General features: G+C 40.4%; 1 protein-coding gene across 7 annotated transcripts in view; it reads left to right on the top strand.

Annotated features, from left to right (window-relative positions):
- kiaa0825 (KIAA0825 ortholog) overlaps positions 1-16,413 on the top strand; it is a 398,499-nt gene that overhangs the window by 169,892 nt on the left and 212,194 nt on the right. For all 7 annotated transcript variants that reach the window (XM_048528205.1, XM_048528203.1, XM_059644749.1 and 4 more), the window contains one exon: positions 10,771-10,927. In XM_048528205.1, coding sequence (XP_048384162.1) covers positions 10,771-10,927 — 157 coding nt within the window. The remainder of the gene's footprint in view (positions 1-10,770; positions 10,928-16,413) is intronic.

Here is a 16,413-nt window from a genome sequence, read left to right on the forward strand (position 1 = left end):
AATGCCTTAATTAATTAAATAGAACAGAGATGGCCAGACAGGCAATGTGTTGTAGATGTAATATGTGGGAGCTACTGGATGGTGGCAAGATATACGGTGACCGCATCTGCAGCCAGTGTTGGTTGCTTAAGGTACTTTGGCTCAGTGTTAATGAGCTGGAGTCCCAGCCGTGGATATGGTGACACATCAGGGAGGAGCATAGTTAACTGGACACTCTTTCATGAGGCAGTCACACCCTTTAGATTAATTTGATCAAATTTGATACATGGCCAGGAACAGTAAGGTGCGACTATCATTGAGATAGTTATTGGAATCGGGAAATTCGCTTTGGAGGAGCATCGGCCAGTGCTCTTGTCTAATAGGCACAAGGTCTTGTGCCCAGTGTGGATGAGGGCAGAGACTACAAGGTTGCTGAGTGACCGAGTTCTATTCAGTTGGAGGGAGAAAACAGAAATGCAATAATAATAGGAGATAGCTAAGCTAAGCTAGGGGCAGAAGTAATGTTCTCTGTAGCAACAACAAAGAGCCCCAAACGCTGAGTTGCCCACTTGATGCTAACGTTTATCTCCTGGTGTCAAAGTAAAAAGCAGAACTGCAAAGGTAATAATTGCTGGACTACTACCTAAACTACTTGCAAATTGGCATTGGGTAAATAAGATTAGAGAGGTAAATCCATGTTTCAGAATTTGGGACGGGACAGATAGATTCTAATTCAAGGGCCACAGGCACAATACTGGGGAAAGGAAGTACTGTTCCATTGGGATGCATTTCATTTGCACAATTGCACAATATTGGAACTGGTGCCCTGATGAATTGTCCATCTAGGGGTGTAGATATGGCTTTAAGTTAACTAATGGGAGGAGGGGTCAACTAAAAGATAGTGAAGAAGTAAAAAAAATCAAAGGGTGAGAGGTAAGGAGGGAAAAAAGCAGAAAAGTGCAGGAGAAAATATGAGCAGAATGTTTAAAAAGTAAGCCAGAGTTTGAAACTAGTGAGTGACTTAAAGGTAATAAAAATGCAGAAAGTCAATTATCAAAGTAAATTGATAAGAAATATAAAAAATAGAAAGCAGTTGTTTTTGTGGCTGTATGTAAACAAAGACAGTAGCTAAAGTGAATGGATGACCATTAGAGGATGGAACTGGGAATTGATAACAAGGAACAGGGAAATGTCAGACAATTTAAACCATTATTTTACATCAGTACTAATGGTGGAAGACACTCTCTAAACATCTCAAATATATCAGATAAGCTAAGTGCTAATGGGAGGAAAGACCTTGTAACAGTCTCTATCACAGGGAAGAACGTACTTAACAAACAATTGGGACTGAATGCAGACAGATCACTAGGATTGATTACCTTTATCCAAGGGGTTCAAGGAAGTGGCTGCAGGGATATAGGTTAAAATAATCCAGAGCTCACTGAATTCAAGTGGGGTTCCAGCGGACTGGAAAACCACCAATGTGATGTCCCTCGTCGAGAGGGAGACAAAAAGCAAGAAACTAGAGGCCAATTAGCCTAACATTTGTGGTTGGGAAAATGGAGTAATTTATTTGCATGGATTGAAGCTTGGTGAGCATGCAGAAGACAGAGTTTAATGGATCTTTTTCAATTTGTAAAGATTTAACTGATTGAGTGTTGCATGGATTAGTCCTTTGGACCTTAATTATTCACTATCTATATTAATGACCCGGAGAGAGCAGAATGTAATATATCCAAATTTGCTGCTGACAGTAAAATATGAGAGACGGTAGATTGTGATTTGGGGCGTAAGGATTCTGGTAGATTGAGTGACTGAGCAAAAACATAGCGGATAGAGTTTATTGTAGGAAAGTATGTGGTGATGCACTTTGGTAGGAAGAATCAAGAAGCAGACTATCAGTTAAATGGAGAGAGACTCCAAAAATATGCAATGTTGAGGGATCTGAACATTCCAGTGCATGAAACACAAAAGGTCAGCATTTAGATGCAGCAAGTAATTAAGAAGGCATCTAGAAGTTTGACTTCTATTGTGAGAGAGTTGGAGTTTAAAAATCGTAGAGTTTTATTACAACTGTACAAGGTGTTGTTGAGTTTGCCTCTGGAGCACTGAGTATAGTTCAGTCAAATATTGGCATTGCACAGCTCAAAAGAGATTGATGAGGCTAGGTTTTGGGATGAAGGAATTTACTGTCAGAAATGGCTAAACAGGTTGGTTCTTGACTCATCTTTTTATAGAGAAATGAAGAGTGATCTCATTGAAACATAGAATTTCAGAGGAGACTTGACAGAATTGATGTTGAGAAGATGTTCTCACTCATGAAGGAATAACAAACTCAGGGTCATCGTTGCAGAAAAAGGTGTTATTCATTTAAAATTGAGGTGCACAGGATTTTTTTCTCATGATGGGTAGTCAGTGTCTGGAATTCACTACAAAAGGAGGTAGAAATAATATTGAAATGTCAAGGAGTTGCGGGTTATGAGGAGCTGGCATGCAAGAAGAGTTGCGGCCAAAAGTAGATCAGCCATGATTTTATATCAAGGCTGGGAGATTTGAGACACGGACTGTCTTATTCTACTGGATGTGAGTTTGCTCGCTGAGCTGGAAGGTTCCAGCTCAGCGAGCAAACTCACATCCAGAACATCAACCTGAGCTACAAATCTTCTCAAAACTCGCTGTCTTATTCTACTCCTATTGCTTCTGTAGCCCTGGTGGAACCCAGACTGAGCTATAGTGAGCATAGAACATAGAACATAGAACATTACAGCACAGTACAGGCCCTTCGGCCCTCAATGTTGTGCCAACCTGTCATACCGATCTCGAGCCCATCTAACCTACACTATTCCATATGCTTACCCAATGACGACTTAAACGTACCTAAAGTTGGCAAATCTACTACCGTTGCAGGCAAAGCGTTCCATTCCCTTACTACTCTCTGAGTAAAGAAACTACCTCTGACATCTGTCCTATATCTTTCACCCCTCAATTTAAAGCTATGCCCCCTCGTGCTCGCCATCACCATCCTAGGAAAAAGGCTCTCCCTATCCACCCTATCTAACCCTCTGATTATTTTATATGTTTCAATTAAGTCACCTCTCAACGTTCTCTCTAATGAAAACAGCCTCCAGTCCCTCAGCTTTCCTCGAAAGACCTTCCCTCCATACCAGGCAGCATCCTAGTAAATCTCCTCTGCACCCTTTCCAAAGCTTCCGCATTCTTCTTATAATGCGGTGACCAGAACTGTACACAATACTCCAAGTGCGGCCGCACCAGAGTTTTGTACGGCTTCACCATAACCTCTTGGTTCCGGAACTTGATCCCTCTATTAATAAAAGCTAAAACACTGTATGCCTTCTTAACAGCCCTGTCAACCTGGGTGGCAACTTTCAAGGATCTGTGTACATGGACACAGAGATCTCTCTGCTCATCTACACTACTAAGAATCTTACCATTAGCCCAGTACTTTGCCTTCCAATTACTCCTACCAAAGTGCATCACCTCACACTTGTCTGCATTAAACTCCATTTGCCACCTCTCAGCCCAGCTCTGCAGCTTATCTATGTCTCTCTGCAACCTACAGCATCCTTCGTCACTATCCACAACTCCACCGACCTTAGTGTCGTCTGCAAATTTACTAACCCATCCTTCAATGCCCTCATCCAGGTCATTTATAAAAATGATAAACAGCAGTGGACCCAACACCGACCCTTGCGGTACACCACTAGTAACTGGTCTCCAGGATGAACATTTCCCATCAACTACCATCCTCTGTCTTCTTTCAGCAAGCCAATTTCCGATCCAAACTGCTATATCTCCCACAATTCCATTCCTCTGCATTTTGTACAATAGCCTATTGTGGGGAACCTTATCGAACGCCTTGCTGAAATCCATATACATCACATCAACCAGTTTACTCTCATCTACCTGTTTGGTTACCTTCTCATAGAACTCAATAAGGTTTGTGAGGCACAACCTTCCCTTCACAAAACCGTGCTGACTATCCCTAATCAATTTATTCTTTTCTGGATGATTATAAATCCTGTCCCTTATAACCTTTTCCGACACTTTACCAACAACTGAGGTAAGGCTCCCTGGTCTATAATTACCAGGGTTGTCTCTACTCCCCTTCTTGAACAGAGGAACAACATTTGCTATCCTCCAGTCGTCTGGCACTATTCCTGTAGACAATGACGAGTTAAAGATCAATGCCAAAGGCTCGGCAATCTCCTCCCTGGCTTCCCAGAGGATCCTAGGATAAATCCCATCTGGCCCAGGGGACTTATCTATCTTCATATTATTGCTAAGCAAGCACTACTTGATAACACTATCGATAACCCTTTGCATAACTTTTTTCTGATGATTGAGAGTAGACTGAACAGGTGTTAATTAGCCAGGTTGGATTTGCCATGCTTTTTGTGACTAGTACATATCGGGGCAATTTTCCACATTGTTGGTTATGGGCCAGAATTATAGTTGCACAAGAACACTTTGGCTAATTGCAGAGGATCGAGTCTTCAGTGAAATTGTCAGAATGTTCGCAGGCACCATAACCTTTGATGTATCCAGAGCTTCTAGCTCTTTCTTGATATCAAATAGACTGAATAAAATGTGTGGAAGTCCATTGCCTGTGGGGCTGGAGGCCTCAGGAGGACTCCAAGGTGGACCATCCAGTTGTGCTTCTGGCCGAAGATGATTACAATCACTTAAACTGCAGGCTTAGGTTGCAGACTGCAGAGCTTCATATTTGAGGGGCCATCTGCAGATCTGGTCCATTAGTTATGGGATCACTTAGCCCTCGCGTTTGCATATTGCTACTATTTGGTATGCAAGTACTGGTGCTGTCGCTACATTAGATTGACATTTTTAGGTTGCTAGCTTAGCATGTTATCCTGCACTCGTCATTGAAGAAGAGTTGGTCTTTCTGTTTGATAGTAATGGTAGATTGGGGATATTTCAAGACATCAGGTTACAGATTATGGTTAATGCAATTCTGCTACTACTGATGGCCAACAGCATCTCATGGATGCCCAATTTTGAGTTGCCAATCTATCCCAATTAACATGGTGGTGAAATCATTGAGGATTTTCTTCATTGTCTTCAATGTGGAAATGGGAGTGCTTCTCCCCACAAGATCACTCCACCCAGTTTCATCATGGACAGAGGCATCTGTGACAGGTTGGTGAGGGTGAGGTCAAGTAAGGCTTTCCCTTTTGGCTCCCTCACCATCTGTACTGATTCGTCTGTGAAGGGATTCAATATGTGCTACACCACAAGAGATTTGCTTGTCCATGTTTGAGGGCATGAGCCTTGGGGTATGGAGTCCGATTGGAGACACCCATGGTAACTCCATCATCATTGCAGCCACAGTGCTGTGCAATCTGGTGGGCCTGTTCTGATGTTCTGACAGCCCGTTCTGGAAATGGTGGTGATGGTGCCTGTGACATTTGAAAGATACATTCAGGGAGAATGATTTATATCAAGCTTTTGCCCTTTCAATTTGACACAATCCCGGATTTTATTCAGGACAAACTAGGGGATATACAAAATGGGGTTTGTTGTGCCCAGGTTGATGCCCAGTGATTTATCCAATTTTCAATTATTTTAGACTTTGGAATGGCTTGATACAACTATGTGGCTTGCGAGACCATCTCAGATCATTTCACAAGAGTCAACTACATTAGATTAGATTAGATTTCCTACAGTGTGGAAACAGGCCCTTCGGCCCAACAAGTCCACACCACCCCTTGAAGCGTCCCACCCAGTCCCATCCCCGTATAACCCACACACCCCTGAACACGACGGGCAACTTAGCATAGCCAATCCACCTAACCTGCACATCTTTGGATTGTGGGAGGAAACCGGAGCACCCGGAGGAACACCAACGCAGACACGGGGAGAATGTGTAAACTCCACACAGACAGTCGCCTGAGGCTGGGATTGAACCCAGGGCCGAGGGTCAGTGAGGCTGCAGTGCTAACCACTGAGCAACCGTGCCATTCTATATATTCACAGGCCTCACCCTCTTAATTTCTAGCTGTGATCCAAACTTTCTGACAGACGAATTTGCAGTCTCAAGTCGTCCAGACTAGGTGAAGATGACAGATTTCCTTCCTAATAGAATATTAGCAGACTGGAAAAGATTTTTATGACCACCAAAAATGGTTTTGTGACCACTATTGCACTAGATTTTGATCCTAGATATATTAATTGATTGTAAGTTCCCCCAGCTGCATTGCCCCCAGAGCATTAGCCTGCCCTCTGGAAAATTAATCCAGTGCAATCTCCATTACACCATTGCCTTGTCTCACGACTTGTCTACTTAAGGGTCCCATTACCTAGCAAAGGCATGTTACTCCACAGCTCTCGCTATGTGCAAAATTCTGATGGGGTTGGAACATATAAGTGGGCACTTGGAAAGGTACCCATGATATCATCTATAACTTTACCACCTCTGCCTCACTGCAACTCACTTTGGGAAAGAATAAAATGCTGATAATTAAGCAAGATTAATTTTGTTCAAGGCTGAGATAACACATGTTACTATATGGTTTATTCAAAAAATAGTAGTTGTTTTAATAAAGGAAAGCAGTCCTCAAAATCTGAAATAATAACTTATATTGCTGGGCATTCTCAATGCCTGGTGGAGAGAAGTAAAATTTAGGCTAAAATTTGGAGCCTTACCAAGGACAATAACAGAAGCAATTGAAAATCCCAATGCCTACTTTGGTACAAATTGCAGCCAGTTATGCATACTTCAAAGAATTTTCTCAACTGATAAAACTTTCAACATCAAATAAGATAACAGCCATTGGCAAATATGCACCCTTAACACTGCATAGGTGACTGGGAGAGTGAGTACCTCAGACGTGCATGTTGTCCTGGTATCATTGGGCCAGTATAGCTGAAGGCTAGGCAATTGAGGACAATTTATGCAACCATCTGAGTACAAGGAAGGTAACTGCTGGCAACTGGATTGTAACTCAGTTTTTGGGCCCAATGATAATGAGGAGCACAATGTCTGCAGTATTATAGACAATAGGAACAATGGCTCAGTAGGATGGGGGAAAGAAGTTCACGTACTAAAAAAGAGGTAACCGAAGATGACAAAAACTGCCATAGGAAAATCTGTCCAGTAGGCGGTCATGGATATCTGGGTGTTCACCTGCGCAGATCTTGCAGTACTGCTTGCCTTGCCCTGCTAATAGCTATCAAATCATCATCATCGTGAATTTCTTGGCTTCTTGCTGTTTCACATCTTGGTGGCATCTCAATTTCAACAGCAGATCACTGCAGTTTGGAAGTCATTGTTAGCCTATTTGAGTGAGCTGCATAGTACACTCAGTTCTAGACAGATGTGGCCTTTCAGGCACTAAAGTCTATGGATCTTCCATCCGTTCCTGAAATTTCTCAGGTTCAGGTCATTGTTGATTGCATCCATGTACCTACCAAGGTACTCACTGACAGGCCAGTGAGATTGGTCAACCAGAAAGGCTTCCTCTCACACAACATTCAACTGGCCTGCAGCCACAAGTAAAAATTCTTACATCAAGTGCACTTGTTATCCTGGTATCTGCAATGATTCCTCCATCCTCTGCTAGTAAATTCAGGTAGATCTTTACTCCATTATCCAAAGTCTGTGGATGAATGCAAGAGGATATGGGATAATCCTTGAAGAGATTGATGTTCATTCTTCTGCGGGAATTCCAGACAAAGGCACAGAGATGATGCAACCATTGCCACCTCCTTAATAGTCAATGTGTGTGCAAGCCATTAGGCTTATTAAAATGCATCTGCACTGGTCAAGTGGCAGCAACACCACACTCCTTCAACTCAAACATTGTGGCGGTACGCTGTGTTTTCTATTACAATAACTGCCAGAGAAATATGCATAATTCAGGATGATAAGGCCCTGGAATCAGATAATTCATCAGAGGAACAAGGTTTGAGAAAAGTGTGAAGGAGCTGGATGCAGAATACCATGGTTCTCTGGTTGGACAAGTAGAGGCACAAAGATGTATGGCATGGAAGCAGACTCTTTGGTCTAACTCACCCATGCCGACCAAGTACCCTAAACTAAACCAGTCCCATTGGCCTGTATTTGGCCCTTATCCTTCTCAACCTTTTTTTATTCTTGTACCTATCCAAATGTCTTAAATGTTGTAATTGTACCCACCTCTATGACTTCCTTTGGAAGCTCATTCGATGCATGTACGACCCTCTGTGGAAAAAGTTGCCTCTCAGGTCCCTTTCAAAATCTTTCCCCTGTCTCCTTGCACCTATGCCTTCTAGTTTTGAACTCCCCTACTCTTGGAAAAAGAACTTGGCTATTCACCTTATCTATGCCCCTCATGATCTTTTAAACCTTAAGGTCACCTTTAGCCTCTGACACTCCAGGGAAGAACACCTCCGCCTTTTCAGTATCTCCTCATAAGTCAAACCCTCCAGTCCTTTCAACATCCTTGTAATTTTTTTCTCTACCATTTCTAGTTGAGCAACATCTTTCCTATAGCAGGGCAACCAGAATTGTATGCAGTGTCGTAAAATCAGCCTCTCAAATGTCTCATACAGCCACAACATGACATCCAAAACCTATACTCAGTGCACTGACCAATCAAGGCAAGCATGCCAAATGCTGCCTTCACCTCCCCGTCTACCTGCGCTGTCCATTTCAAATATCTCTGTACTGCCAGCATAACACTTAAGTTCAGGATTTGTAATGCAATTCATCCTGTACACATCAGTGTGCATTTCCTGCACGAACTTGTATGGCTGCACAAAATTTGCCATGGTCTCAGGAGAGCAACTTGTGCAAGTGTGTAAAAGCCTTTGAGACTTCTCCATCCTCTATAACTAACCTAGAACAGTCCTTTGAAATTCAGATAAATGGAAGCACAATTCCTGCAACTGAGCATTTTAGACCCTCCTTTCATATGACTAGCATCTGTGCCCAACAAGCAGTGCTTTGATTGTTCTCCTTCCTCCAAGTGATATTGTCCACACCTGCTCGTATATAATAGTGGTTTTCTTTTCACCTCGTCCCACTGTAGCTAAACGCACACTAAGATCTGTTGAGGTTTCACCTAGCGGATAGAGTGCCCATGAGGTATGTCGATACCGCTTTGCTTCTGTATTACTTTTCTGAAGCCGAAGAAGAGATAAGCTGTTCTGCAGAAAAGTCATATCGGACTCAAAATGTTAACACACTGTTTCACTCTCCACTGATGTTGCCAGACCTGCTGAGTTTCTCAAACACTCTCTATTTTTATTTCACATTTCCATCATTCATAGTATTTATCTTTTATTTACAGGGAGAGGATGTTGTTGGGTTGGACATTGCACCTGTCAGAGAAACAGGAAAAGATAATAGCATCCTATCCAAGTTGAAGCTACTGTAATGCTGATGCTATGGAATGCAGTCCCGTGATATTGAGTGGAATTGAATGCATAGCACCCCTAAGTTACTAGTTTGCCCTTCGTAATTACCATGCTCAATGAGTTCTCGTTTCAGCAGGGTCAATTTCCTCCCCTTTGCTATCTGCCAGGAAGCCTTGAAAAATTGGAGTTGTTTTCATTACAGAGAAAATTATGGTGTAATATGATAGTGATGATTTGCAGGACACATAAGAACTTAGAGATAGGAGCAGACTTAGGTCCTTTAACCCTTTAAGCTTGCTGCACCATTCTGAGGGATCATAGCTGATTTACTAACAACATTTTTCTGCGCTTTCCCTGTATCCCTTCATATTCCTAATAGGTAATAATGTATTCATGCCTGTCTCCATCATACCCAATGACTGAGCCTGTACAGCCTTCTGGAACAAAATCCTGAAGATTCACCAGCTAAGCAAAATGTGTCTGTTTTCCCCACCAAAGCAAAAATCCTCATTCCTCTTGTGTTCCAAATGCCAATGTTTTCCTATCCATTTAGCCTCTCCAAATCCCTTAGAAATGACTTTGCATAATCTTCCAAACTTGCAGTATCATCTACTTTTGTGTTGTCTGTAATGTTGGAAATAATACATTTAATCCCCACAGTTATATTTACAATATAGATTGTGAACAGCTGGGGCTGAAGCACTGATCCTTTTGGTGCCCCACAGGTCACAGCTTGCCAATCTGAAAGTGACGCATTTATTCACTCTTTTTTTGCTTGTAGACTAGTTCTTAACCCGTGACTGTGTATTCCCCCAAACCCACAGACTGAAAGAGAAAAGGATTTTGTACCGACAAGATGACTGACAGTAAAATACTTAAAATTGTTTTTCTACCACTTGGTCCGAACATATATTTCTATTTCTTCTGAGAATGCTTACAATTAAGTGTGCTGTCATACTGCAGTCTACTAAGTGCAATGTGACTGAGGAGTCAAATTAATTTGTGTTGTTTTGATTGCGATCCTCAATGTCAACATGAGCCATCATTAAAACGAGCCCAGTCCAGAAAATTGGAATGCTATATCAGAAACTTAATTGTGATTATGTACACTTTCACCATCAATGAAAAATACCTGATTGTAAGCTACTTCAAAAGAATTAGTGCCAAATACAGCTATTCTTTATTCATGTCAATACAAGACATAAAAGTTGCAAAAGTTTAATGAGACACATGAGAACTGACTGTTATTTGTTGTGCTCCTCTACATACTTTAGAGCAAATTTTAGTTAACTTTTTATGGCAGCAATAACTTTATCACTGTAATCAACTATTTTTGAGAATAAATTTAAAGTTGTAATTTTTCTCAAGGATCATGAATTTGCATGAAGTAATTCTTTTTTCCCCCTGCTGTTGTAGTACATATCCCACAGCTGAAAGTTCCTCTGCAAATGAGAAAAGCAGTTTTTCTGAATTGACTGAGCGGAAAATAAGCCTGATGCTTCTGGATATCTGCCACCAGCCAGGTGGCAGTGAATACTTGAGGCAAATTTATCACATTATCCAACTCAATGAGGTAGGGAAGCCGACTTTTTACCAAGCAATTAGGTGTGTATTGCCGTAAGCCAGCATCAACTATCAGCTAAGAGTTTGTCAAGGAAGCAAAGTGCCTTTCAGTCAGTACAAAATCTGAACAAAAATGAAATAAATGAATTGTCAACAGAGTTTTTTTTTCTCCAGAACAGTTCTTGCATACTTTGAAACATGTCATTTTAATTAAACATAATTACTCACATACAGTTTTTCTCGTAGCATTTGATTAATTTAATTTCACAATATCGTTTCATAATTTTGTTATCCCGTTGAATGCTCTTTGTGTAATTATATTTGAATTAGCAGTAACATTCTATCACATTGTTTTAAAAGCAGTTTATTTTACTTTTTATAGATTTTATACCTATGTTTGACAACGCTTTTGATAATTGCTGGTTTTTTTTCAATGATTCTTATCACTGAAATAGTTAATTTACATGTACTGCAGTTGAAACAAGATCACATTTAGAAGACTATGCAAAAATCAGTCTGAACCAAAATTCATTCACCCTTTACTTCATGGAATTTTCTGCTCATATGGGGTGCAATTGATAAGAGCAGCTTAATGCAGAGATCGTGTCTTTTTTTAGGGCCGTGGATAGGAATCTGTTCAATTCTGGATTGTCAATTCATGTGAGCTCAGTCTACTATGAAGCAAGAGTTAACTGAGGGAGAAACTGCTCTTACAATAATGGCCAGTTGTAATTCTGATACACCATGATCTCTAGTGTACTTTGTCACCGTATTGACAGAATGGCACGTTTATATTTCTGAACTGTTTCAGGATGGTGTTATTCAATACTGCTTCTCAGAACTAGTTATAATATAAACTCTCCTGTTTAAATTGCAAAGCAGTTTCTTCAACATTCTGTTGTCCACATACATGCAATTGCTTTAGAGTCCTATTTTGTAATAGTGAGGAATGTAAAAGCATGGGAAATTTCAGTTTTCATTGGTCAGCAACATTGTTGTTTCTTCTTCTATACCATCAGCCACTGTCTTCCTGCATTTCAGCCAATTTTGGATCTAATGTGCCACTTTGCCTTGGATCCTGTGGCTGTTACTTCCTCGTCCAATCTGCCATGAGGGACTTTATCAAAAGCCTTGTTCAGTAGGTAGACAACATCAAATGGATAAGCTCATCAACACTTCTGGTTGCCCCCTTTAAAAAATTTAATCAAACTTGTCAAACACAAGCTTTCCTTAACAAATCCATGCAGACTATTCCAGATTTGTCCATGCCTGTCTATGTGCAGAGATATTCTGTCCCTTAGAATTCTTTCTCATAACTTAACCACCATCAAGAGTAAACTGGTTGCCTGTAATTTCATGGTCTATCCCTACATCTTTTCATTTAAATAATGGGGCACAATTAGCAATTCTCCAGTTCTCTGGACCCTTACCTGTGGCCAGTGACTGACATTTTTTTCTGTTCTATCCTAGTCTCTTGAAGGCATTTCATCTGGGCCTGCAGATTTACCCACTTTTTAAGGCTGCTAAACTCACTAGTATTTCCTGTCAATCTATGTTAATTCCTTTTGATATTTCACAGTTGCATACCCTAATATCTGTGCCTACATTGACCTATTCATTGTGAAGACTGATGCAAATTATTCATTGAGGACTGTGCCAGTGCCTTTCAGGTACGTGCTTGGATTATCTCCATGGCCCATAATGGGCCCTACTATTTTTAGCCAATCTTTTTCTCTTTATATAATTGGAAGTTGTCCTTTGGGATTTCTTTTATTCTACCCTCCACCTTTTTCTTATACACTTTCTTTGCTTTCCTAATTTCCTTTTAAGTTCCTCCCCATACTTTTTAAACTCCTGTTGGGACTCTACATTAATGGGCCCTTAGAATCTGCCATGAGCTTCTAATTCTTTCTGAATCCTAAACTTCATGCACGTGACATCCAGGGTTCTCTGCCTTGGGCTCACTCTTTTGTCTTCTTGGGAATATATTTGCCCTGTACTCTTGTTATTTCCTCCTTGAATGTCTTCCACTGCTCTGAGACAACTTTATCTGGAGCTATATGTTCTAAGTCCACTTGGGCCAAATTGTATCGTATCTTAGTAAAATTATCTTTTCTCCACTTTAAAATTTTATTCATGTTCCATCCTTATTCTTTTCTATAACTATCTCAAATCTAATTGTTGTGGTCACCATCTCCAAAATGTTCCCTCATAATGTGCCTTCCACTTACCTGGGGTTTTTCCAAATATTAGGTCCAGAACTTTCCGCTTTGTTGCTGGGCTTTCTACGCACTGACTAAAAAAGGTTATGGATGTAATTTAAAAATTTTGTTCCCTCCTAAACTTGCACACTAAAATGATCCCAGTTAACATTTGAATGCTCTGCTAATATTCCCTTGTTATTTTCCACTTCTCTGAAATGTGATTGCATATTTGATCTTCTATCTCTCCCTGACTGCTTGGGGGCCTACAATGCGTATCATCAGTGTGTTTACTCCTTTTCTTTTACTTCTACCCTCATGGCTTCATTTGATGATCCTTCGAAGATACCATCCCTTCTTGCTGCTATATTGATTCCTTTAACGATATTACACCCCATCTGCCCTTTCTATCTCCCTCTCTATCTTGTCTGAATACCCTAAACCCAGGAATGCTGAGCTGCCATCCTGCCCATCTTGAAGTTAAATATCAGTCATATCTATGACATCATAATCTCACAAGCCAGGCTATGTCCTCAGCTCATCTATCTTATTCCTTATGCTCCTTACATTAAAATAGATTCAATTTAACTTTCTTATCTTTCTTCCCTGCCCAAATAACATCTGACACTTGCTTGCCAATTCTGCTCACTCATCTATATCCTTTTGCAGCTAAATTGTGTAGGCTGTTCCTACATTTAATCTGAGTATCAACAAAATTCGGCACACAAGCAAATATATTTAGTGCTTCTACAGTACTAATTCTATAAGCATTATACTCACATATCCATGCATCTTGGCTGCTTGGATTGACCAAGAGTCAGGTTGGAGTAGATGATCAGCCCTCTTGTAATGTGACCGCCAGGTAGCCGATCACGCTACTTCTTTAATAGGCGCATTAATTGTCGCTGTGGGCCATCTTTTCTTATCCATCAGTTTTTGCATGATCAGCCCTCAATCCCATTCTCTGTTTCTCAGTAATTGATCATTGAACCACTGGTGGCTGTCACAAGTATATCATGTACCCCAGGATCAGGTGACCCTATACTGGCCATAACACCACTTTATTTTTAAGGATCTTTATCTTTTGGTTTCAATAGCTAAAATGTATCATGTGATTATCTTCTGCCTTTCAGGAAGGAAACCAGACAACTTAAACGTTGCATCACCCATTTGTCCCCTCTGATTCTAAAAAAACTGACTATATTATTATTTATAACACTTTTGTCCAGCCCTCACAGCATGACCTTAAGAGACAGTAGGAACTGCAGATGCTGGAGAATCTGAGATAACAAGGTGTAGAGCTGGATGAACACTGCAGGCCAAGCAGCATCAGAGTGGAGATAAGTCTGGTGGGCAGGAGCAGCCGGAGACAATGGGTCGACCAGGCCAGTCAGGTTTGTGGATCTTGGGAAGGAGATAGAATTGGGCGGTGCAGGGTCAGGGAACGATGAGGTTGGAGGCTGTGGGTCTAGGCTTGAAACATCAGCCTTCCTGCTCCTCTGATGCTGCTTGGTCTGCTGTGTTCATCCAGTTCTACACCTTGTTATCTCATGACCTTAAGACCCTTGAGGCTCCAACATTTCCAATCCTCCTTTCAGGTTTTTGCAAAGTTACACATAGAGTTTAGTCAGCACACTGACTTGTTTTTTTTTGCCCTTGCCTACTTTTCATTACCATCCCACTCCTTCATACAGTTGATCGAAGCTAATCTGCATGGTAGTCACTTGTGTTTTATTATTCTTTTGTGTTTGCTACTTCTTCAAGAGGGCATCATATTTAATTTTAATATGCATTTTTAAAATTTTACTCCATGTTTCAAATCCAAGTCATTTAAGTGTAGAAAATAAAGTAATCAAAGCACTAATCTTTGCGGAACACTTCTGTCCGTCATCTTTAATTCTGAATCATAACTATTACCACAACTTCCTGCTTTTTAATCCTTTGTCTTTCTTTTCATTCAGCTGATTTGGTGGCCGCCCAACTCTGAGCCTAAATATGGTTAACCACCTTTTATTAGACACTTTATCATTTCTTTCGATAGAGCCAGATAGACAACATCTGTTATATTCCCTTCATCAATATTCTCTGTTATTTCATCAAAAGAAGTCAGTTAAGCACAACCTGTCTTTTATGAATCCATGTTGGGTCTCCTTAATTGACTTTAAACTCTCCAAGTGTTTCTTGATTTTTGTTTTCCTCCTGATTAAGCATTCCAAAACCTTACTGTACCAGTAATGATAGACCAACTGCTCTGTAGTTGCTAGGACTGCCCTCAAACCATTCCTTGCCACACTGCAATTCTTTAGAATCACCCCCATATCTACTGAAGCTTGAAAAATTGAAGCACATCTCCTTTAGAAACTTGGGATACATGCCATCCAGACCAGTTGATCAGGTTCACACCCCATAGTAGGGCTTTGAGTACAAAATCTAAGCTGATACAGTAGTACAGTACTTAAGTACTAATTTTACAAGTTCAGTATAACTTTTGGAAAGGTTATCTTTAGGAAGAGACATCTACCTTCACAGATAGAAGAATTCATTATAGTATTTTGAAGAAGAGCAAGGAGAATTCTCTCCTGAATTCTAACTAGTATTTATTACTCAACTAACATCACTAAAATAGATTACCTAATCTATTAAAACATTATTGTTTGTGGAGCCTTACTGTGTGTATATTCATGCACTGATGCTTTTCTGACATTAAAATCAAAATTACACTTCAGTTATATTGTTTTAGTTGTAAAGTGTTTGGGATATTCAGTGGTCACTTAAAGACTTCCATTATATGAAGCATTATTATCCCTGATTTGCTTTCAGAGACAATAAACATTTGTGTTAACGTTTCAGCTCCAGTGACCCTTCCTCAATACCGCACCAGAAATGTTAACTCTGTTTTTTCCTTCATAGGTGCTGCCAGACCTGCTGAGCTTTTCCAGCAATTTCTGTTTGTTTCCTGATTTACAGCATCCACAGTTCTTTCATTTTTTTTATTAAGCATTTGTGGATACCTGTAGCCTTTAGCTTTTGTTGCTTTTATTTCCACATTTCAATTTCTTTCATCTGTGCACTGTTTCTTCTGTAGCTTGATCTAAAAATCTGCACTGAATTCCTTAATCAGCTAAGCAAGTGAACATTGCTATTCACTCTTGCTGATCTTTGAACATCAACAACAATTAACAACTGTGGCTGTGCTCACCAAAGACAATTGCATTTTAATTATTGTTTTTTGATGCTCTTAACTCCAGAAAAAAATAGCATGCAGTCAGAGGATTGCTTTAGTAAACAATTTAAA

The sequence above is a fragment of the Stegostoma tigrinum genome, chromosome 3 (genome assembly GCF_030684315.1).
Source record: "Stegostoma tigrinum isolate sSteTig4 chromosome 3, sSteTig4.hap1, whole genome shotgun sequence".
Lineage (NCBI taxonomy): Eukaryota > Metazoa > Chordata > Chondrichthyes > Orectolobiformes > Stegostomatidae > Stegostoma > Stegostoma tigrinum.